This window comes from Polypterus senegalus, chromosome 15 (genome assembly GCF_016835505.1).
Source record: "Polypterus senegalus isolate Bchr_013 chromosome 15, ASM1683550v1, whole genome shotgun sequence".
Taxonomy (NCBI): Eukaryota; Metazoa; Chordata; class Cladistia; order Polypteriformes; family Polypteridae; genus Polypterus; species Polypterus senegalus.
The window spans coordinates 38,890,354-38,915,204 of NC_053168.1; the positions used below are offsets into that span (position 1 = coordinate 38,890,354).

General features: G+C 41.8%; 1 protein-coding gene across 4 annotated transcripts in view; it reads right to left on the reverse strand.

Annotated features, from left to right (window-relative positions):
- Positions 1–305: 305 nt before the first annotated feature.
- LOC120516124 (retinoic acid receptor beta-like) overlaps positions 306–24,851 on the reverse strand; it is an 878,498-nt gene continuing 853,952 nt past the window's right edge. For all 4 annotated transcript variants that reach the window (XM_039737583.1, XM_039737584.1, XM_039737581.1 and 1 more), the window contains 3 exons: positions 17,617–17,821; positions 7,707–7,865; positions 306–1,672 (listed from right to left, as the gene is read on the reverse strand). In XM_039737583.1, the coding sequence (XP_039593517.1) occupies positions 1,473–1,672; positions 7,707–7,865; positions 17,617–17,821 (564 nt within the window). In that variant the 3' untranslated portion in view covers positions 306–1,472. The remainder of the gene's footprint in view (positions 1,673–7,706; positions 7,866–17,616; positions 17,822–24,851) is intronic.

Here is a 24,851-nt window from a genome sequence, read left to right on the forward strand (position 1 = left end):
TCTCTGTTCCGTTATTTCGAGTAATAATTTCTGTTTGTTTGCGCTAATGAGATCTTTACTCTAATTTTTTTGAGACTTTCAAATTTTCCTACTTACATTATCTCTAACTTGCTCTGCATGTGTATCACGGGACTTAATTCCAAAGGTTGTAATTATGATGTGACTGGACCGTCTCACGGGACTGTCTCTCTTCAAAAGATCACGTTTTTTGTTTTTTTTTATAATAGAGAGATGAATTTCAGTTTATTCTTATGTATGTGTGTAAATATGTTTTTTTACGGGAAAAAAACAATGTTATTCTCCAATATTTTAAAATAAATATATTTTATTTTTGCCAGATTTCATGATAAAGGTAAACAGTATATGAACATAAAAAGCATCGTTAATGTACAAACAGAGCCAGTGAAAATACATTACAGAGAAAGCAATTATGAAGCAAAATCCCCAAACGGAAGGACCGACGACATGAGCTTGGCGACCGTCCCAGCGAAAGTCGACATTTCTGTTGAGTCTTGTGCCCGTCGTTGATTGTTGAAATCCTGCAGTCCACTTCATTTTGCTGGCTGCCTTGGGGAAACTGACAGCCCGAGTATCGAGGGGCACGAGTCCACAACAAGTGTCATGTGATGAATCGTTGGGTCGGCCAAATGCGTCCGTTTTCAAACACAGGCGGGAGAAACGACATTACAACACTCAGAAGTGCTTCGCCTTTGAGGCTATCATTACCGCCGTGAAGAGAGCGGATGCGCTCGGAGGGATTTGGATTTTTTAGGATAACCCCCCAACCAACCTCTCTTCGAAAGGACCACCAGGAGAATGTTGATGTCGGAGGAGGCTCCACGGCCAGGAGCGGTGCAGGTGCCTGAACTGGGAGGCGTGTATAAAACAGATGGAGAAGATATAAAATAGACTTCACGTCCTAATTACGCCAGAGGTTTCTTTGTAACCCAAATGTTGCAGGCCTTAATAAAGCCCATTTTATACCTCAATTCCTTGTCTTAAATGTAAATGTATTTAAGACAATTGAAAAGCACCACAAATCCAAAATAAAACTAAACTTTAACCATACAATGGTATGTACAATGTATGCCAACGAGAAGCAGAGGACTGACCCACTTACCAAGCTCTGAACCCATCATGCGATGAATTTACATCATGGAACCCTGAAGACTTGAAACACTTACTTCGGCATTTTGACCAACAGAGTAATTGTTTTTTTTGTTTTTTTGTTCTTTATATTAATCAAGGGCAGAGTTTGAAGTCCAAACTGCTTAAGAGCTTAATAAGAATGATATACAAATCATTGGTCCTTTCAGGCCATAGTGTTTTCATATATAGATATATGTTTTTTATATATATATTTATATATATAAAATCCGAAGAAGAAACAGAGACCAAGCATCGGTGAAGACGCTTTGCGCCTCGTCTTTTCCTGCATTTTGGGAAGGAATGTCTTCAGTCCTTTGATAGTCCTATTGCTTCGAGGCGCTCTGCCGTATCGAGTCTCTGCCCTCCGACACGGGCGACGAGCTGCCACTCTTCTGTTCTCTTTTGCTGGACTCCTGAGCCGCCGTCTGGGTGTCTTGGCCTTCCGAGTTTTCCAGCATCTCTTGGATAAGCGGTGGCATCGAACCCGGGATTTCCAGTTTGAGTGTGATGACGCGCTCAGCTCCTATAAAGAAAAGAGAAAGAAGGAAGACAATTTCAGGCTAAATACTTCCATGGCCGTACTTAAACACTTCCGCTTTTAGCATGCACGGTAATCTGAGTCCATCCACGAGAAACCACAGACCGATATCAGTCTAGCGGCAAAAATCTAAGAGCACAAGCGTCATCTGCTTCAGCGGTTAGAAACGTCAGTGTTGGAGGGCCGTGGTGGCTGCAGGTTTTTGTTCCAACCTAATTTCTTAAGGAGATGAAGATCGAGCTCCTTTTTCGTTGTCTCGCTTGTTGAGATTCCCCACCCTTAATTACGGATTTTAGTATTAAACGGCTCTATTCACTGGGTCGTTGTCAGGTTATACAGCACGATGTGTGGAGTACAAGTCCAAGGAGGTTCAGCTCAACTTTTATAACGCACTGGTGAGGCCTCATCTGGAGTCCTGTGTGCAGTTTTGGTCTCCAGGCTACAAAAAGGACATAGCAGCACAAGAGAAGGTCCAGAGAAGAGCGACTAGGCTGATTCCAGGGCTACAGGGGTTGAATTATGAGGAAAGATTAAAAGAGTTGAGCCTTTACAGTTTAAGCAAAAGAAGATTAAGAGGTGACTTGATTGAAGTGTTTAAAATTATGAAGGGAATCAGTACGGTGGATCGAGACTTTTACAGTCCTGGTGCCTCGTACTTCGAACTCTAAATTCAAGAAAGGTGACCCCCTTCTAAGCAGAAACTTTCTGTTCATCTCCAGCAGCCACACGGGACATCAGCACTCCTCACTAAGGTACAGTAAATGCAGTTGATTGTACAGTATTTACATATAATTTATTTTAATCTATTATTTAGGCCATTTAATTCTGTGTATTTGCTGTTTACATGTATGGGTCTAGGAGTTCACACGGCCTCCTGAAATAACGAGGCACCATCATATTTTAAAATGAGTTCAGCAAGAACACGGGGGCACAGTTGGAAACTTGTTAAGGGTAAATTTCACACAAACATTAGGAAGTTTTTCTTTACACAGAGAACCACAGACAGTAGGACGTTAGGGGCTTTCAAAACTCGACTTGAAGTTAGTTTAGAAGGAAGAGGACAGGACTGGCGAGCTATGTTAGGCTGAATGGCCTGTTCTAACTGTCGATTGTTCGAATGTTGTTAACGGCTTCTTATTAGCAGTACGATTCAAATGACAAAGGAAGCAGCAGTTCCCCATCTAACTTGTTTCCATTTCCACCCGTGTGTATTCATCGTGAACTCTCCGGTTTAATCAAATATTTGGCAGGAGACTGAAGAGAACAAAAGTGAAAGTCTGACAACGACTCCACCATTTTAGGTTTCAGATCATTCAGTTGAATGGATATCCATAGAAAGGAAACAAAATCTTCAAAGTAAGAATGACCTGACATGGCAGTCATGAAACACTACCAAGCCAATAAGAATGGTTATTAATAACGATTGATTTCTAATTAAGCAACTGGGTTGGAACAAAAACCCACAGCCACTGCGGCCCTCCTAGACCGACATGGTGGCAATGCAGTCCACCATACCCGTGGCGTCATTCGTGTCATACTCACTAGAGGGCATCGTTCTCAACTCACCCATTCCATGGCATTTGTTAAGTGTATTACTAAAATACATAGATTTTTTCATTCCAACAGATGACGCATACAACTGATATTAAAACCTAATGAAGGACATTTTAAATAGAAAGAAATGAAAAGGCTGATAGAAGAAATACTAAGCCCATTGGATCCTGCTGACTGTCACACATTGGGAAATAGCCAATGACTAGTGATGAGGGAACCCTGACTTGCTCAGCAAAAATTGGCGGAATGTTTGGGAATTTTGGTGAAATCCATTGAAGTCAATGGTTAAGAACACTCTGAATTAGTTTTGAGTGGATTACACTGGTGCAGGGGTCTTTAAATGTCCCTGAGGGCTACAGAAGCGTCTGTCAACTATGCTGGATGCTGGACTGATTATTGTGGCCACAGCTGTGAAGCAGCAGTGCTAATCACTGTGCCACCCTGCGATAAACTCTGAGTCCTTTATCTCTCTCTGCGTATCCTGGCTGGGCTCCTGTCATTACGACTAACCAGCACCAGCAGGGCTTTCTTCTTTGCTACCCCTAACCCTCAGCCACAGGGACAGCACTGCCAATGGAAGCATGACTGGCATCACGTTGTGGATTTGGATGAGTCCTGTTCCAATCTGCTGTACCAGGATGGCCAGATCTGTGTATGAAGGCACCGTGGTGAACATTCTTAAGGAGGCTCACATTTTGCAGTGCCATGCAGTCCTCATATGCTCTGCTGGTATCTGCAGACGTTGCCTGGTGCCATATTCTAACAGAAGAATACTTCAACACATGTGACATGAAAGAACCTACCATTCCAGGATGATCACTTTGTGCCATTTCTTCCCTGGCCCACTTGATTACGTCTGAAACATGGACAGAGGATGACACCAGCAGTTACCATGAAGGAACTCGGGGCACAAATAAAGGCTGTATGGAACGCTATTCCTCAAACACACATACCAGACCAACTTCTAATAATGTACAGCAGGTATCATATGCAATGTGCCATATAAGAATCGCTGTGATAGCTCATGTCTTTCTTGGTCGACCGTGCAAGTAAGAATATCGCTGCACACATAACATGTATAAGCCACAATTTCAATAAATCCATCCATCCATCCATTATCCAACCTGCTATATCCTAACTGCAGGGTCATGGGGGTCTGCTGGAGCCAATCCCAGCCAACACAGGGCACAAGGCAGGAAACAACCCCCGGGCAGGGCGCCAGCCCACCGCAGATTTCAATAAATTCCTAGGAAATTTATAAAAGAACAGAAAGGTACCATTGGTGTTTCAAAGGCGGGATGGTCCACCACAGTCAATGTTGTGTGTTTAGCTGACGTCTTCATCCAAGGTGACTTAACAAGATTCAGGGTACAATGGGTTAGGTGACTTGCTCAGGGTCACCTGGTGACTTGAAGAAAGGAAATTAGTCATCAAGCAGAGCACACCATCTTACTGCACTGATGGTCTTCTCGTGAGAAGTTCACTTGGGCGCCACCTCCGTTGGTTACTTGGAGCTTCTGGATGCAAACCCAGGTGGCCAGATTCAGTGAGCAGAGTACAGTCGTTTCAGCCAGTCAGGCCCCTCTTTCTAGTGCCCTGCGCTCTCTCTACTTCAGCCTCGCTACATTCACCACTCCTCATCTGACCAAATCCTGCACAGGCTCTTAAGGTCACCAGTGACAAGTTTGTTCAGGTGGCGCCCCTCTTTGACATGCATCCTCACACAGAGCTGCGCCAACTGGATTCAAGGGATCAGAGAACGACCATCTCACCCTGTCGAGCTGAAGGAGAGTCCTCTTCTCATTCTATTGACCAATCGGGCTTCTCGTCTATGAGGATGACTTCGTCCATTTCCTCCTTGGCGCACTCAGATGTAATCGTTTTATGGCTCCAGTGATTCCTTGAGAGACTTCATGACACCCTTTTTGGTTGGTAGTTTGCAGGTCAGGACCACACGATCTGGAAACTTGACCACCAATGTCCTAAAATTACAGTCTGATCCCAAAATGTCTCATGTGTCAGCCAAAAAGACAAGAATGTTTCACAGGCGGTGTTTTACCAGTTGAATTCCGTGAAGTGGCGTGTTGACTGAACTGCTACAGTTATTAAACGGATTTGTCGCATCGATCTCTGCTTTGTGCTTTCACAGAGCAAATCCATTAAAGCTCACAGTGGCAGCAGGCCATTTTACGCTTTAACTGCTCAGTTTATGGAATTGCTACTTATTCAAAAAAAAAAAAATCGGTTAAAGTGTTAGATTTCCTGTAGTGACTTTCTAGCAAAAAAGTTAACACACAGAGCACCCGGGTCTTCGATGATTTAACGGCTTTATGGTGACACACACCGGGCCTTCAGAAAGTATGCTGAGCCCTGTACCTTTTTCACATTTTGATAAGTTGTAGCCTTGTGCTAAAATCATTCATTTTTTTTTTCATTCATTGACCAACACTCAATGCTCCAGAATGACAAAACGAAAAACAATATTTTAGAAATATTTGCAAATTTACGAAAAATAAAAAAAACAAAATATCACATTGGCACAAGTATTCAGACCCTTTGCTATGGCACTTGAAATCTGGCCATTCTATTGATCATCACTGAGATGTTTCTACACCCTGTTTGGTTTCCACCAGTGGCCAGTTTAAGGCCACACACCTGTCTGTAGAAAGTCGCTCAGCACAGCTAAAACCAAGCCATAAGGTTTGAGGGAGTTTCCAGCAGAGCTTAGAGATAGGATTGTGTCAAGAGACAGCTAAGGAGAGTCTGGAAGAACCTTCTTCACTATTGACGGTTCTCAAGAGCACAGTGGCCTTCATCATTCTTATAAAGAAGAACTCTGGAACAACCATGACACTTTCAAGAGCTGGCCACCCAGTTAAACTGAGCGATCAGGGGAGAGTAGAACTTGATGATCACTCTGGCGGAGCACCGGAGAACATTCGTGGAGACAACACTCCACCGATTTGGGCTTTATAACAAAGTGGTCAGTCAGATGTCTCTCCTCATGTAAAAGACACTTGGAATTTGCAAACACTCACCTGAAAGACTCTTGAGACTTTGGGAAAGAAGATTCTCTGGTCTGATGAAACCCAGACTAGTGTCATTTCTGGAGGAAACCAAACACCGCTCATCACCGACGCAGTATCAGTCTAGTGGTGAAGCATGCCAATGGTGGCAACATGTTGTGGGGTTGTTATTCAGCGGCAGGGACTGGGAGTCTAGACAGGGTTGAGGGAAACCAGAGCAGTACAGAGATATGCTTAAAGAAAGCCTCAGACAGGGCCGAAGTTACAGGAAAACGATCCCAAGTACAAAGGAGTGGCTTAGGGACAACTCTGGGAATGTGCCAGCCGAATCTCACACCCAACTGAACATCTCTGAAGAGGCCTGAAAATCGACGGCCTCCATCCCACCCGACAGAGAAGAATCCTCCAATCCAGGTGTGTGGAGCTTGTCATGTCAAACCCAAGAAGACTCCAGGCTGTCATCGCTGCTTCACCTAAGTACTGAGTAAGGGGTCTGAACACTTAATGCTTTAATGTGACATTCCAGTTTTTAAGTTTGAATACATTTGCAAAAATTTTGAAAATCCCATTTTCGCATTGTCATTCTGGGGTATTAAAATGAATGTAAATGATTTTAGCAGAAGCCCAACATGTGAGAAAAGTAAATGGGTCTGAAAACGTTCTGAAGGCATTGAGGATATGCAGAGCTGGGAGAAAGTGTTTGACCCTGTGTCACATTTTCTGTTTTATCAGACTGTCAAGTCAAAACCTAAGGTGAATCAAAAGGAATCCTTCATTTAATTTAATTACTGAAGCTGGGATTGGCTCCAGCAGACCCCCATGACCCTGTGTTCGGATTCAACGGGTTGGAAAATGGATGGATGAAGTAAAGTTACGTAACACCACAGCCTTGGACTCTGGAATGGGTTACGCCATCTTAAGCTGCTTATTGGAGAGCCAGCGGTTCCTGTAGTTGTTGATTGGGGTCTCACGCTGTTGTGGAGGACGGACTTGTGGCAAGCTGCTTTATGCAGAATGGCGTCTAAACCACTCACTGAGGTACGGCTCAGGTTCAGACCTTAATTTTGCCAAAGCTTTTCCAGAACTCAAACAGCCAATTGTTCTTCACCTGCTCTGATGTAAACCTGCTGGTGGGCTTCTCCATATTGGACGAATGCGAGAATAATCGATTGCAGTGAGTGGGGCCGGACGTCCACCCGTTGCATGTGTTTCTGACTGCTTTGGTTAAGGGTGGGCTTGTCCTTTGGCATGTGTGTGTAACAGTTAACACCTGGGCTTTTCATTTAGAAACACAACCAGCCATCTCTAGTGAGCGTGAATCATCTCAATGAAGCCAAAACAACAAGAAAAAGAGATGTGCAAATGAAAGAGCTGGAGAAGAAATAGAAGGCTGGGAATCTTTGACCCTCTCAGGTGGGCCGTGACAGATGACCTCATACCTTTTGCACTAATGCTGCGCAGGTCTGTGATTTTCATTAAAATCTTTGGAAACATATGCGGCTTGCTAGGGCGTCGCTTTCTGATGTAAATCTTCAACGCCTCCAGAAGCGGCTCCTGCAGTTTGTCCACTTTTGAGGGTTCCTCCAGGTCTTGTCTATCTGCAATGTAGAAAACGAGACACATACGTCAATGGCTGCCATGACAGAATATTAAATCATCAGATCTGGCATGCAGAGTTGTGTTGAACAGAATCGCATATTCATCTCCAAATGAAGTTAACGTCGCAGCCGTAAAAAGTAAAAACAGGTAGTGGGGGTCTTGGAGGTGGGGCTGAGGGAGGTGGGGCTGAGGTTGGCGGGGGGGACAGAGAGAGAAGTTAAGAGCACACGGTGATACAGTGCATTGCTGCACCCACCACATGACTAACCACCTCAGGATCCCAGATTAGGACCCGAGTGCAGCCATGACACCTCAGCACCGCGCTAGTTCAGCTGGAATGGAACAGTGTGAGATTTTTATGGTGGCTGGAGTGTCAATTCTGCCACCGACCCCCAGGTTTTCCCTGCAGGTTGGAGGGCCTACAGGATGCAGAGTAACGTCATACCCAGGCCGGAGCAATTGCAGATTAAGGGCCTTACTCACTTTAGGCGTTTATTGGATTCGAACCTGCAACCTTCTGATTGCCAGTGCAGATCCCGAGCCTCAGAGCCACAACTCCGTTGGCAGGGGGTTCGGGGGACGGTACAGAGATATTGCTGCAGGACTCGAGAGGCCCCACCAATGGCAGTGTTTGATAAAATGTGTGTAACTAAGCAAATTATTATTATCAATAAGTCACTGAGATACTTCATTGACAAATTTGGTTTTAACTTAACAATAATGAAAAGCAAAAGTGACTGCCATGTCATTCAATACGTCACGATGCTTAGTGCAGTGCTTCTCAATGTTTAGTCCTCAGGGTTTTGTTCCCTCAATCCGCCTGTCATTGTCACCTTTAACTGGTCTCATTGTTTAATTAGCTGAGCCATTTTTTCCTTTCATTTTGTATTTAGAAAATTGTATGAATGTCAGATTTACACTTAGTGGAAATGAAGGCATTTCTGTATGTTTTCTGGATCTTGAAATGTCTATTTAGTTTAGTCTTTTTTGATTTACATTTTCTTTTTTAATTGTATTTGAATGCAGAGAGTTAATGTTGAGCAGAGCAGACACCCATGCAAATAACAGTAAAAGGGTCAGCTACTTCAGTGTTACCTACATAAAAATAAATAGTAACAAATAAATAACCGGTGCATTAAAACATAAAAAAAAGACAAAAGATCGAATTCTTACCCATCTAACACAAATTTCTGCTTCATTCAGTAAGCCAGTTGGTAATTTCTGGAGGGTTGTACAAAATACAGAAAACGGAAAATAACAAGCCACTTAATTACGGCAAAAGTCCAATTAGGAGAAGAAGAAGGGGATTGGGACAAAAACCTGCAGCCACAGGGGGGCCAGAGGACTGAACACTGAGGACCACTGACTGTCCTAAACAACATTGTGAAAAGGCCACCAAACGGCAGTTTTTTACCTTGAGTTTGCCTTTTCACTCAAATGTCCAGTAGGTGGCAGCATTGAAGCATATTAAAAGTCAGCCGTACACCGGAGAGCCTCTCATCTACTTGTCTGAGTAGTAAAGAAAAGGGGGTAGTCCACATAATGAAGGCGTCACTTTCTGCTGCCAATGCTAAGGAGAAGCCATGTGAAATGAACTGATGGATACCAAGGAGCTTCCAAAGAGAGCTGTGTACTTGAATGGGAACAACTCGTCCAGTAGATTGTCCTAATTTTGTGTCTCAGAGGGACCATTGGACTTTGAAGTTGCTTGACGGATTTTAAGGCTCCCTTAGGGTGGAACTGTCTATTAAATAACAAATAATATTAATAGCAATAATACTAACACTTGAAGAAAAGCCCTCAGAGTGAGTCCAGAGGCTCCTGTACTCTCCGGAGTAAGTCAGGAAGTTCATTAGCAGCTTCTCCAGCATTAGCTTCAGGCCGAGTCTACCAGCAACGTCACGTATGTACCTGAGGCCAGCTGGTGCGTCTAATAATTGTGCATTCATGGATTTGATTTGTCCTCACAACATTAACCCTTATGGTGGTCTTCGAACTATTTTAGTAGTGTTTGAAATTGCTTTACACTCTGAATTGGGCTAAACGTTATTAGTCAGCCTTGTCTTCATATGGCATACAATGCAATGCTAACTTTAATACCATAGATGAGGTGCCAGTCCACCTCAGTGCACCCTCAGGCAAGCAAGCCCACTACAGCCACTCTCAATCTATCTAATATAAAAATCATTGAGATGTGTGAGGAAGGTGGGAGTATCTGAATCAAAATGAGCAAATTCAACACCGACGGTGACCAGGTCGTTGTTCAGAGGGTTTCTTGGAGTTTTGAGACAACAGTAATGACAATTATTGAGTTGTGTGGGCCGATGGTCTTCCTTGTTTGCTTACTTACAGAGGAAGGACACCCTGGGGTCCTATCTATATATATAAAATTCTTTTCGCGTTTGAAACGGAAATTACGTATGACCACAGAACATATTATAATACAGGATCTAATCACTTCCTTTGTGGACGCCATTTTTATGTCGTCTTTTCAAATTGTTATTATTTGTGTGAGAGTTATTTTACTGATAAAAAGTTAACACAAACATGCCGATCTATCCCATAAAAGTCTGCCTCGCGTCACCCTCTCCCATTCCTCCTCTCTGGACTCCAGCGCACAGTCACGTTCTGACAGAGAGGTTTTGTTTATTCGTCCACGTGACTGTCACGGAAACTGCCACATTATAACTTGTTTTTAATTGGCAGTACTTGATAGTAGAGGAGATGAGGAAAACAGCTTTGCGTTATTCTACTTTTTAGCTGCGCCGAGCTGTAAACGATGTGAAGACGACACCGCCTTCACCAACGAGGGGGTTGTGAGAACAAAATTGATGCTCAGAGGCGCGGAATGTTGGGCTTCGCAGTTTCGGGCAGCGTCCTCTCTTCTCGCACTGTTTGTGACACTTCGAGTGCCCCGTCGGCTCCTGGGAGAGTGGAAATCTTTGCGAATGAGTGTAATCGGCGCCATCGAAGCAAAAGTCTCTTTATAAATTGGCGGTGCACAACTACTTACTGTCCCTTAAGGTGAGTTCAGGTCACTAAAACCTCGCAACATTCAAGGTTGCTTTTATGACGAATTCTTTTAACAACATGTAGGGTTTACATCTAAGAAGATGTACCGACCTCTTCATGTAAAATATTGGACTTGGGAATTGTTTGGACCTTCTGCCTGTTAGGTACGGAAGGGCAGCGTCCACATTTCTCAGAATAATTTTTCTCTTAAATCACAGGCACGTAGTGCAAGGTTGTCAGGCAGAAATTTGCAGGATTGCATAGAAAATGTAATTTCTACACCACAGCGGTCTTGTAGTGCCTTTCACAAGGGATCTGCTACCGAGAGATGATCCAAATACATTTAAGCTGCTGTTAGTGCTACTTACCTGTTGTGTTATTGCGCCTTTAAAATGTACTTTACCCGAAAGCCCTCCAGTACTGCTCAATGTATCTTTACTTCTTACATGTTAATGTTTTACTGTTTTTTTTTAATTTATTTATTAATTTTATTACAATCAATACATAGCAATCAAGTTTTTACAAAAAAAAGAATTATGTTAAGAACAGATCGATCCCCACCCCTGAGAGAGAGAGCAAGCCAAACGGTGTAAAATTTAAGGCTTGTAAAAATACCTAAATTAATAAATTCTCTGTGCTTTATAAACTTATTTTAAAATATTACTGATTAGATCCTGCCATGTTTTGAAAAATGTCTGTACGGATCCTCTGAGTATTTGATTTTTTCCAATTTTAAATAGTATAACACATCAGTTACCCACTGACTTAAAAGAGGAGAGTTTGGGTTCTTCCAGTTTATCAGAATAAGTCTGCGCGCCAACAGTGTAGTGAATGCCATCACAATTTGTTTGTCCTTCTCCACTTTAAGTCCCTCGATGTTTTACTGTTTAATAATTTATATACTACATTTTATTTTTTTCCCTTGCACTCAGTGAGCGAAGCCACTGGGTAATCAGCTAGTACTGTAATAAAAACGAAGAAACGGGCACCATACCCAAATCATGGCACAAACAGTAGGAGTACATTAGATAAGTAGAATATTTTGCTATTAAATAAAATGTAGTTTATTTAGAAATGTGTATGTTGAATAAACATGCAAGTAAGAATTTCACTGGACTCTCTATTGGTGTGGCTACCACTACCACCCTTTAAATGTGCTGACTGCAGAAACTGCCAAGTATATGTACTGTATGTCTGCTGCATGGAACCTTCACCCTGGGGCTCCAAGTAGGTAGAGCTGGCACCAGTGGGTGGTCCAAGTCCACTCTTAAAATGACAGTTCGCTAATGACGCTGTGTGTTTCTTTACCAGGTTGTGTCGTTCCTCAAAGAACTGTTTAATTCTGGGTAGAGTTCTTTGAATTTGAAGTTGATTCTTTGGGCTTGGAAGAACATATTAATATGTTAAAAAATCTGAAACCTTTAATATATTGGAGGCTGCAGGACACTAACAGATCAGGAAAAGCTGGACTTAGCCTGTGTTTTTGGACGTATGCAGCAAGACTCGTTTTAAAATCGTGAGCCATTGCTATTTAACTAATCTGTTACCATCTAGCCATAGTTATTCACTGTATGGAGCCAATCGCACATCTAAATGAATAAACGGCTCTTTCAGGAACCTTCATGTGGATGGGTCTTTTGGAAACCCAAAACGCTTCTCTTATGGCGTCGCCCTGGAGAACCACTTTGGCAGCTTTAGTTTTAAGAGGGTAGGTGGAGTTGATTCCAATGGGACCAACAGAGTCTACATGTAGACCTCCAGAGCTCCGCACAGTTACAGTACGGCTAAGATGAGGGTTACCCGACTCAAATAATGGCATGTAAACTCCACCTACTTGGAGCTCCAGGGTGGAGGCTCAGGGCTGCAGAGACACCAGACTCGAAACTGCAATGTGTCTTCAGTCACCAGGTGGCAGCACTTCGAGTGGCCTTGACACCTTTAAACACATACTCCACCAAAATGCATCAATATTATTCAATTATTTCTTAGTCCTGGTTGTTTGCATTGATGACTGGGAAAACATTTAATCTCATGTTTTAATGGAGAATGGAGAAAACAACGTTCCTAATACAATGAGCTTCAGGCGTAATGCGGCTTGAACAACAGCCAACAACATGAAAACGTTCATGGAAAAAAACAAGGCAAGAGTGGGACTCAAACCACAGTAACGCTGACTGCATAAACCAACACTAAGATCGTCCTTTCTGACTATTCAAAGTGAAACACCATCATGGTTTTTCTACAATTTTCTACAATTTTTCACAAATTATCTTATTTTTAAGATTGGATATTCTGGGCCTTGAGGTCCATTAGTGAAAACTCTTTCCCTGCAAGTTTTCTGTGAATAGGAAATAATTTCTTACCAGTCAGTCATCGAGCCAATCAGAGACATAACTTGAGTAAGCTTTGTGATTAGCGTCTGACAAACAGACGCTTTAGAACATTAGAGTTTCATTTTTTCTACTTCAGCATATAATGATCTCTTTAACTTTACCACTGACAAGCGTCACCACAGTGCGGTTCATTCTGACTGACTGACTGAAAGTTTGCAGTAATAACCGAATGTTTCTTCATTTTGCTAATATAAAATGTAATGTACTGTGAGGGCACTGAGCTGTCACAGAATGGCTGGCTACAAGAAAATGGCTATTTGGCATTCAAGCAGATACAATCAAATTGCATGACACTCATGAACAGCATGTGGCACCAGGGATGATGCCATCTCAGAATTCTTCTACTCCCTGATATGCTCTACCTTGGTCATCAAACATAATATTCAAATCAATCTTTTCTCACTTGCTTTCTAAATCTTCTTCCTCCATCAGCTCGGAAATTAATTCTGTTATGGCTTAGTGGACTTGTTGTTTCAATTGATTGCTTCTGTCCCACTGTGTCTTATATTCTGTTGTTGATTTAAAGGCCCTTGTGGAGTCGGCACGGTGGTGAAGTGCTTAGCACTACTGCCTCATTGCTTTAAATCCAGGGCCCAGTTGATGTCTCCTCCTGTCTGTATGGCTGTTTGTTCTGGTACTTCAGTTTTCTTCTCACACTCCAAAGTCACATGTTTTAGGTTATCTGGTGACTTTAAATGAGTTCTGTGACTGACAGTATGTGTGAGTGGTAGGGCAGCCAGACACCTGGCTTTGGGCTGGACAATTATGTCTTGTGAGCACACTATCCTCCATCCTGCACAACCAACAAAAGGATGTTGGCCTCCTTGGATGTTGGCATTCAGAATTAACTGTGTAATGGCATAAATGAAAACCAGTGCTGCATGCAGGGAATGTCTTAGCCTTTTTGTGCTTAGACTCTGCCACAGACGTTCTAAGACATTGTGTATTAATTATATAGATTAGTTGATTTGTCTCCGAGCAGATAAGGCTACAAAGCTGAAGTGAGCTGTGAAGAGTGGTTGACTTTTTTGTTGTTGATTGAATCAATCTACTTGTTGTGATCTGCCAGCTGCCACAAACCTTCAATTGACATGCATGCCAAAACGTGACAAAGTTCACTTGAACCAAGAGGTTGGCATACTTGCTGATAGTGACTGCAGAGATGAGACGATGCTAGCAGCTGCACTGGGTAATTGCTGGCATGCAGTATGCTGACAACGGGTTCCATGAGCTCTACTCCTATGGTGCAAGATACAGTAACTGATGATGGATAACCACAGTGAGGAAAATGATCTGAAGCTGTTTAGTAAATCTGAGGTTTCTTTCACAAACCTAAAGAAGGTGAGTGCTTGTATCTTCTCCATTCCAAACAGCAATGCTCACACATAACAAGTTTTTTTTTTTAAAAACTAACCTCAGCTTAGAGAAATTAGAGAAACCGTGTGCAAGTGGACTTAAGAGAAAGCAGAGCTCCACATCTGTAACAACTCCTCGGAAGAGTGTCCGGCCATGAGCAAACAATTCCTGGCCAACAGAAAATTCTCGGAGACGGTAAGTAAAGGACAAAAATACAAAAAGTAGCCATCCATACCCCACAGTCCATGGTGAATCGGCCACTTCCTTTAGTGTGTTCTTAGTTAATATATAGGCTACGCAGAAAATGTTAGAATTTTTATTTAAAAAGATAACTAAAGTGATCATCAGTATGCATTTGTTGTATATGCTATAACGTTTAATATTTATAAATAAAAAATTGTCTGAAATACACTGTTTATATATATACTGTATATATGAGTGGGTGTACAGTGTGTGTGTATATATAAATATCTACAGGGTGGTCCAGATCTAATTATGCAGATCCAAATCGTCTGGATGACTTTGATTTATGGGGACGATTCCAGTTCAGCGTGAAGACGATTCTTCATGTCGTCAGTTCGCACACTTCTCGATGGTCCGGTATTTTTTGGGTTATTTTCTATGTAATAAACTTAATAAGTTATAGCGTAATGAAAATTGCATAATTAGATCTGGACCACCCTATACTATCTATATATAAAATCCTAAGCCTAAAAGTGCAATGATCTTGTGAAACGATTTTATGTGATGTTTTTTGTCACGCTTATTTTAAAACCAACATATATATGTTTGGTATCATTCTTTTCAGAATTTATCAGACTTTAATGTGATGTTGTTAGATTTTCAGATTCTTATTCTATTTTTAAATTATAAACTAAAACATATCAAGAACTCATGTTCCGCGAGAGATTTAACCACGCCTGGGGCCGGAAATAAAAGACAAAGAGTGGGACAGCTGCTGTACAGGCTTTTAAATGTTCGAAGTGCCGAACAAAATGCAGATCACATGGCATGGCAGAAGCAGTAAGCCACCAGCTGATCGAGCAAAGAGGAGGTTAAAAAAAAAATTGGTTTCCCATTGTATCACCGTTTAAGAGGGGGTTTCGGAGGAGCGACCGCGTTTTCTTGGGGTGCGTTCAGCCTCCCCTCTTCACAACACGAGCAGCAGAGACATGAAGTGGCTGGTGGGAGGGGGTTGGCAAGCGAAGTGAGCAGGGGGCAAACGCTCTAGTGTATATATATATACAGGATACAGGAAATGCGAATACTGAAGCATTGACCCTATTGGAAAAATGGGGTTAGGTAAGACAGGATGCCAGCATGGAGGGAGGATCGGCAGGTAAAAATGGGGTATAGTGGACGTACCAGCCCTCCACTCTCACATCTCGAGCCTTGGAAACCTTGATACAACTTTTACTATCTCTATAGTCAAGTACGATCATCTTCTAGACTTTCCACCCGAGGCCATGAGTGCCTGCAGTGAGGCTGATGCGAGAACCTCACTAAAGTACCCAATCAGCAATAGTGACAGGCAGTGTGTGCAAAGGTCAGGGACTTCATCAGTGCGACTTTATGACCCGCACTTACTGGGAATTCCTTGTTAGTGAAGAACAGTTGCAAGCACCAGTCCCCACCATGAATGGGGTTCAATGTCTTACCCACAATTAACACAGCACTGGGTAGAAGCACATCGATCTATTCAGCGCAGTGTGTGTGCAGCCCTCGACATTTAAGGGCATCACTGGCCTGTTATTGCTCATGTCGCTCAAATGTGATGGGCCTCTTTGAATTTTTTTTCTGCTCTGCACGGCTGCAAATGCAAACCCCTGATGTCCAGCTCTGCCACATCCTGCAACACGCAGCGAGTACCTTATCTGCGAATAGGTGCAATTAGACTGCGGGTGTCATGAAATGGGTTACACTTTTATAATAGCGAATAAATGAATCTGCAGGAACAGAACCTTCAGGCAGCAGGGATTGACTGTATGTGTGTGTATTTATAGACAATTTATCAATGGTAACATGTGACTAGGACCATGTATTGAATGTCCTCCTTTCTGGAAATTTGGTAATGGCCACCCTAGTGAGTAGATCCCTGTGATCCTGGCTTAAGTTTGGTCAAAGATGGCTGAAGGTCCTTTGTAAGCTCTGTATTTACTTTGTAAGTCTTCTATTTTATTATCTTATTCATGGATGTTTCACTTTAATGCTGTCTCATAATATTTCATAGTGTAATAATGTCTGCATAGTAATACCAAATGGGTTGTGAATACTATTAAAAGTACTTTATACAGTACAGTAAGGACTGATTTGTGGTGTAGAAATGTGGATAAACCACTGGCTCCACTATTTTATTCAATATGTGTTATCACTTCTTTGTGGAATTCTGTTTGAGATAAGTACAAGACAGAAATGGTGAGCCCAAGAAATAAAAGATCTTAGAAAAGCACTTCCACTTCTTGTAGTTGTGGTACCATGATGTGGGCGCGTACGCGTACTGAGTGTGAAATATAAACGAGCCCTTAGATCAACACAATCACAACACAAAACAATCACCGCAGTACAAATAATCAGATATATAAGTGAACACTACCCAGCCCCACGTGAAGTTCACAAGATGCTAAATACTAAATTTGAACATTCATGTTTTGCAGATGTGATTTAGCCACAGAGAGACTGATTGCTCAAGGTCCAAACATTACCACTGTGACCACAGACACGCCACATCTCTACATGTACAGCCAACCCAAACAAAATTATCACAGAAGTGTGGGTAATCATTGACTTACCGTCATAAAAACACACATAAATAACTGTATTATAGGGCAAAGCCATGGAATGATAGGAAGGTTCTATAAACAACAAAGCAAGTTTTTACTTTTGAATCAGACAGACTGCTTTGCTGTGTGTGTACTTGCATAGAAAAAGTTTCAGCTAAAAATAAGAGGTTAAGAACAAAATCACCACACAAAAATATCTCAAGTTGTACCTCCAGATATGAGGCAGATGGCACTAAGGAGGCCCGTCTCTGTGTCGTCCATCTCTAAAGGCAAGAGCTGATTGGCAAATGTGAAGACGAGGTCTGTGAGTGGGCCGAATCCAGCATTATGCATTTGCGTTCTGTTCAGAGTAAGGCCATCTGAGAAGGTCATCGTGTCCTGGTCTGGAGTGTATCTCGTGCAGATTCGCAGGATCTGTAGAGAGCACAAAATTATTAGAAAACCAAGTCATTTCTACAGGTTACAGTAGGCAGCACTTTGGTTCTTGAGACATGAGGCCACTTAAGGAGAGTCTAGTCTAACCCTAAGCTGTGCCTTAAGAGGCCTGTGAGAAGACAAAACGGAGCAGATGGGGCCAGTGTCATTGGTTATGGGGTACCAGCTTTCACTTGACAGCCTGGAAGATTTGTTCTGCCAGCATCAGCCAACTGGTTTGATACCCAAGAGAGACCAAAAGAAAAAGTCACAAGTGTTAACAACAGAGTTGCCACGTGGCTCAATTTTTGCTCTCTGTAGATTTGAATCTCACTCTGCTTCACATTAATTTGTTTAAATTTTAGAAGTTAATCTTCTATCCATCCACAATCAGACCCGCTTAATCAAACGCAAGTAAACTTGCTAGGCTCAAATCTCCTTTGCTCCTTCCGTGTTGGTGAGCTGCACACAAAAAAAAACCAAATCAAATGGATGCTGCCTGGTAAAAGCTGTTAAAAGACATTCATTCATCTGTGCCCCCCTTGGTGATATAAAAGTGACAGTAGGCGTGTCCTTCTGACACATGACGTTGCTATTCCACTGCTCTAGTTGTAACAAAGTGGGTGTGGACTTTGTTGTGACCACGCCCCTTTTGCCTAAATTGGAAAGAAAGAAGTTCGATACCAGAATGAGCATTCATTTATGGGACCCACAGTGGAGTGTGCAGTTCACCACACCAGGCAGCAGCTCCTTTTGTAAGTAACGGGCTGAATGGCTATTGTTTATTATATACATTTTTGTTGAATTTGTTTTTTTCATTTTATTACACAGTGCTCGCCCTAATGGTACCACAACCCTTTTCTTTGTATCTGCCATTTGTTGCAGCATTTATACTTGGCATTTTCATTAAACTCCTAATATGGGTTTTGTTTTAAGGTACTTGCATTCTCAAGCAAACTCCAATATGTTTAATTAACATCTTTTTTTGCTTTGTTTTATTTTATTATAACAAAATAATCAAGTGCAGTCTGTTATATGAAAAAACAAATGCAATAGATTAGAAGTATCAAAGAGTTTTAAGATATTTTGATCACAATGAATAGTTGAAACCCTACCAAAAATCTCCTTGTGTTACAGTTCTATATATTAACTAAAACAACAGTAATTAAATAAAAATGCAGTCAGGAGCCCAGCAGACTTACTTTAGAACAACATCAATAAATGATGCACTCTTCCATGGAAACAAATGGGTACTTTTTCTGGTTTTACGTAATATAACACGAGGTTTCCTGAAGAATTATGGAAGATTCAGTTACGATTCTTTCAGTTAAGTGCAATAAGGCGGAACATGGTGGGTTTATCGCTATGTAGTCTACTTCTGTCTAATGTTACTCTAAACACTGCTGCAAAAAGATTATGGATAATTGTAAATGCAACGTCATTTGACGAGTCAGTAAATATCTTCACCCAGCAGTGCCGAATCATATGATCTAGTGAGGTCAGAACTCCATAGTCCATTCCCTGATATATTTTGGATTATTGTAATCTAAAATGATGTGTATGACGTGCACATATTGATGAATAATATAAATTATGAATAACCGAGTTCAACGTTTTGCTTGAGATACCAATAAAGAAGTTTTTTTCCCAGCTTGTCTAAGTTCATTTATTTAAGTTTTAAAATAAAAGCGATGGACTCCTTGTTATTAGTTTAAATATATTCAAGTGCAGATAGTGATTCTAACTTGTAAATAGAAAAAATGTATTGACGTAATCGCATATTAAACCCAGAAAGTTCATCAAAACGTGCAACACATTGTCAATCTAAAGATGTCTAAAGGTCAAGATACATATTGACTTGTATAAATGGACTACTGTGTGAGTGAAGAAGGACTGGAATATGGCATTAGTCTGTAATGGAGCTGCTCAGAACAGCAGGTCGGCTTTGTTTTCCTTTAACTCTTTGAGGGCTGAATATGTTTTCCAAAAAAATTATGGTTTCACACAGAAATCAACATAAAACTTATGTCGCTGCATGCTGTGGCTGCCAGTTTGCCAAGAATGAGTGGCAAGCTTGCTGCCAGGCTTTCTTCACATGGCTGGGACAGCGGCAGTGGCACAATCAGGTATCTACCTCTTATCATGGTTAAGTGGCAATCCTCCCTAGTGAATACTGTCAGTACCACAGGGGACCGATCAGCTGAACCTGGAAGCTCACATTCGTTTCGATCACTTGTATCAAAATCTGAATCTCGGTCAAACCAATGAATGTAACTTTCCTTCTAGCAATGAGAGTCCAACGTAATGGTTGGTTTTGTCACAGTTAATGGTTGATTACCATTGTCAACTCTTCCTTTTGACAAAAGTCGACATCAGCCCTGAAAGAGTTAATGTGTGATAACATGATAAACATCAAAAATAAACTTTACACAAAACAATAATACAAATCACAATAATGCAAACCTTGAACAGGCCAGACAGAGCGCATTACTTACTGTATATACTTGCATAAAAGTCGGGTCTGGAAACCCGAAAAATCGATCATAAAATCAGACCCCGACTTAAATGCCCATTCAAAAATGCGCCACTTAATTTAATTTTTTTTTACATCTTCTTGCCTCCTCCAGTCTCGCACCAGTTTCTCTGACACATTGAATTTTGTTGCATCAGTGCAGTTGTCAATTTCTTTTGCCACTTCCACGACTTTTAATTTAAAACCAGCTTCATATTTTCTTCTGATCGAACGCTTCATCGTAGATAAGGGATACTCTTATGATACAGGTGTACGAGGGTGTGAGATACAAAAAAAACACAAAACAGTGCAAATGTCGCTTCAGAACAGTTCACGTATTACCATGTGGTCACGTGGGCACAATACATAGAAAAAAAAGGCAGCATGCTCCATGGTTACTCTCTCAGGTGGGCGTGACCAATCTCTTGGACCAATAGAATGAGTTTTCCGCATTTGGCTTACAACCGACATTTTAAAATACCAAAAATTATACGGTAAAATCAAGCCCCGACTTATCCATGGAATAACTTAAACGTGAGTATATACGATACTTAAAGTCATACTGGGAGCCAAAATTCAGAACTGAACCTGCCTCAGGAGCACAATCCTTTCCGAAAACATTGCTGTCTTGATGTATAATTAGTGTTTTGGTTTTTGTTTTATTTCACATTACCTGTTTTCAAGAAATCAAGTCTTAGTGGATTTCTGCCATGAAAATCACACACTATGAAAAGGTTTACATAAGCATATTCTGATGAGCCCAATTGGGGTCTTCAAATCTTATTCATGTAATGCACCAGAAGAATGTCAAGCGGAGCACTGATAGCTCCTTGGGTGCCTCTTCTAACTGCAGCACTTGGTAACTAATCCAATGCTCCTACGGTTCAAGGTGAAAAGGTATATTTCCTAACATTTCTGAGAAATTTACCATAACCATCTTCCATGTATACCCCAGTTTTGAATGTAACTGTTGGCATTTGCTTTCTCTCTTCCGCTAACAATCTGCAAAACATCTCACTTAGTCCCACTCTCTCTACTAACTCCTTCAGTCAGTCTGTCTTTGTGGCAGGCAGAGGTGATCATTCTACTAGTTGGAGATCTTCACTTGACTTTAGCACCACTAAATCCTTCTTGTCATAGCTAATTATACATCCATTTGTTGAACCTGCTTAATTGATCTCAGAAGCACAGGGCTTCCAAAAAATAAGGAAGCCAAAGTATTCCATAGTTTTCACAAACTAATTCGTTCATAATCTTTTGTAAAACAGAGTTGTGGAACAAAGCCTGAATGGGATTTCTACATCCAATGCACTGATTTCCCCACGCTTGGACTTGTCAACAGATGCATTTCTCTGTTTAGCTGCCATGGTGCCATATTACCAACTAGCTGGGGGTCAATTCTGCTATGTAGAATTTGCACACGTTCCCCCTGGGTTCAAACTCCCTTCTTCTTCTTTCTATGTCCGGTCAAACACAAGACTTCCAGAAATTTTCACCTAGGATTGTTTTATTGTTGGCTTCTTGAATGTCTTCCATTGTGCATGGATGACCTTACCAAGTGATTAGGATCCCAGACACTTGCACAGAACCTCCACATCAGCGAACTCTAGACCCCAGTTCTGCCCACTTTCTAATACGATTTTGGGTTCTCCAGAACGTACAAGGCAGATTGCTGCCAGAAGCCAATTCTTCTTTAACTGGAAAATTTGGGCTGTCCGGTTTGCTTTCTACTTACGAGATTTGGTTCACTTCCTGAGTCCTTCCAAGAGTTGTGCTCATGAAAGGAAGCTCTCTCTGGATCTCAGCCGTTGTGCTGCCCATATGGATATTGGTGAGGGTCTATCTCCTGCGTCGCTCTCTCCGTGTCTACAGAGATTTCTCTGGTGGGGCTATCCCAATGAACGGGTACATTTTCTACACTGGGGTCAGCTTCAAGTATCCCGTCATGATCCGTATGGTTGCGTTGGCTACCACATCCACAACAAGCTCCCTGACAGGCCATGTTAGCAAAGTGCCATTAAAATGGTTTCTGTTTTTCCTTTTTGTTTTAAAAAAAGTACTGAAAAATTGTTTTGTAAAAAATAGCAAACCAGTCAACCAATAACTATGAAAACAAACTGGTGTGGGCTGCACATTGAATTAGTGCAACCTTGAGCTCTCAGACTCAGACTCTGTCCCCCAGGACCCAGGGATGGAATGAGGGGGTTAGTTAACACAAGTTTACATCTAATTTGCTGGCGATGTGGGGAACTGGGAGCCGTTCAATGTTTTTAATCCCTTGATCCTTGATACATGAGGTGCAGCACAACAAATTACATTAGTCTAGTGATGACTAATGGCGACACGCTCGCCAGCCGCCTGTGAGTGTTTTCATGTCACTCTTCCATCTCACCTAATTCTTCATTTTGCTTGGCTGTTCCTACACAAACACGTAAGCTGAATACAAGGGAGTGGCACCTGTTGCTGCCTTCTCTTTAGTGCCCAAAATAGTGGAAAAAAGCAAACCCTCCATCTTTGAAAAGTAAATACTACTTAACTTAAAAAGCCCTTGCCGAAACACTTTAGAAGGATCTATGTAAACAAGCCATGTGTTGCCCAAATTCTCTTGGTAACAGGCCACATTTCATGTCTGGACAGGTTTTTGACACTGTTATTGTCAAGCTCTTCTTCATTAAAGGAGTTGGGGGGTTTTCTACTGGAACGTGACATGAAGATGTTTAATTTGAAATGAGAGCCAGAGTCGGTTTCCAGATTACTATTTGTCTGTGAGCTTAGCTTGAAGTACGCTGTGAAAGGAGCGCTACTCACATTCTGGCTGCCGACCAGCCTGGGCTAATCCTAGAGGTGTCTGCTTCACTTTCATCTCTGCATAGCAACCCGGCGCTAAATGAGGGGGGGGCAAATATATCTTGGGAGCAAATTAGCTACAGCAACTGGCGCAGTGAGGAGCCTTTCAAGAGAGCAGGTCCTGCAGGATTGCGGTCGGCAACACAACTGGCAGCTCTTTAAATCGGTCCGGCCCTTCTCCCCTAGGTGACAAGCTCCATATTAACACAGATTAGACAAATCAGCTCAATCATTACAAGTCTTACAATTAACACAAGACAAGGAAGAAGGTACCGTCGTTTATGAGGAGCGTCTGGCCCAAGTCTGAGCAAGCCACCTCCGTCAAGACACCCGTGTTTTTGGAAAATGAAGTTTTAGAAAACTAGAAGGGCTTGCCCTACAGCTTTCAGCCATTGTGGACCTGAGTATATGTGTGGACAGAAATACGAGCAAAGTGAGAGTATCCACAAATAGGACATTTATTCAAGGCCACTTATAAGATCACAATTCATTACTCTATTTGAGTTAGAGGTGGGAACTAAACTGGTAACCTCATGTTGTAAAGTCTTCCCAGTATGCCATGCGCACCAGAAATGTCTGTTTGTAACCTGGAAGGAAAAAGTGGGTCAAAATTCTGAAATGCAGGAATATGAATCTCTTGAATAAGAAAAATTGTGATGCCTTTGATGTGGTACTCACTATGTAGCCCCCTACAAAACTGGATTCAAAAATTTTATTGTACTAACAAAATATACTTTAATCAGCATTTAACAAATAAATAAATAATATCCTAGAGTGACGAGCAAATGTTCTCCTTGTGATCCAAGTGGATTTTCTGCAGGCGTTCCAGTTTTCGCCCACATCTGTGGTTGCTGAACTTCTCTCACCCGAGGATGTCCAATTACTCAACTAAAAATCACTGGGTACGTCAAGTGTGATGACAGCAGGACAAATCGACTTTCCAACACAGTTTTGCATGTCCAAAGTATCACGAGCTTCCCCCCTTTGCTGTAGTACGGAGTCAGTGTCCATTCAAAGACTTTGTAGGTATGGCGAGTTCAGTCACAATCTTCGTACATTTTTTTCTTTGTCTTTATTCAGTCGTGGTGCATAAAACATGTGACAAGTCTCTCTTCTGTTTTCAGGTCCAAAACGTTTCTTATTCCTCACTGCTGCATAAAATGCTTTGTACTACTAGGTGAGCGCTCACTGGATGTCAACTCTCGCATCCCCACAAGCCCACCCCTATGACTACAGATACCTGTTTAACTTTGTCAGGGCAGACTGGTGGGACTGAGCCACTTGGTATGTCAGCCTACATGACTGGTGATCACAGGAACAAGTCACGACTGCCTCCTACTCACTAAGTTTACATAAGTGAAGACTGGGATTGAAAAATCGCTAGAGAAGTCGTGTAATGTGACATGGCCTTATCGCTTCACAGAAACAAACTTGGACTCTGACAATAGCGCACATTTGATCACTTGTCATGACTTCTGGTTGCCACTCTGTACCAACAGACAGCACCATCAATATAAGAAGTTCAGAGAGTAGTGATGCCCACCTCCCAATACCAAAACCAAAATAGCATCATGCAAAAATAAGAAAAATAATGAAAAGGCATAACCATAAGGCTGAAATAAATCAACTGAGTGAAGCAGTAAAGATATGAAGCCACAGAATTTGAACAGC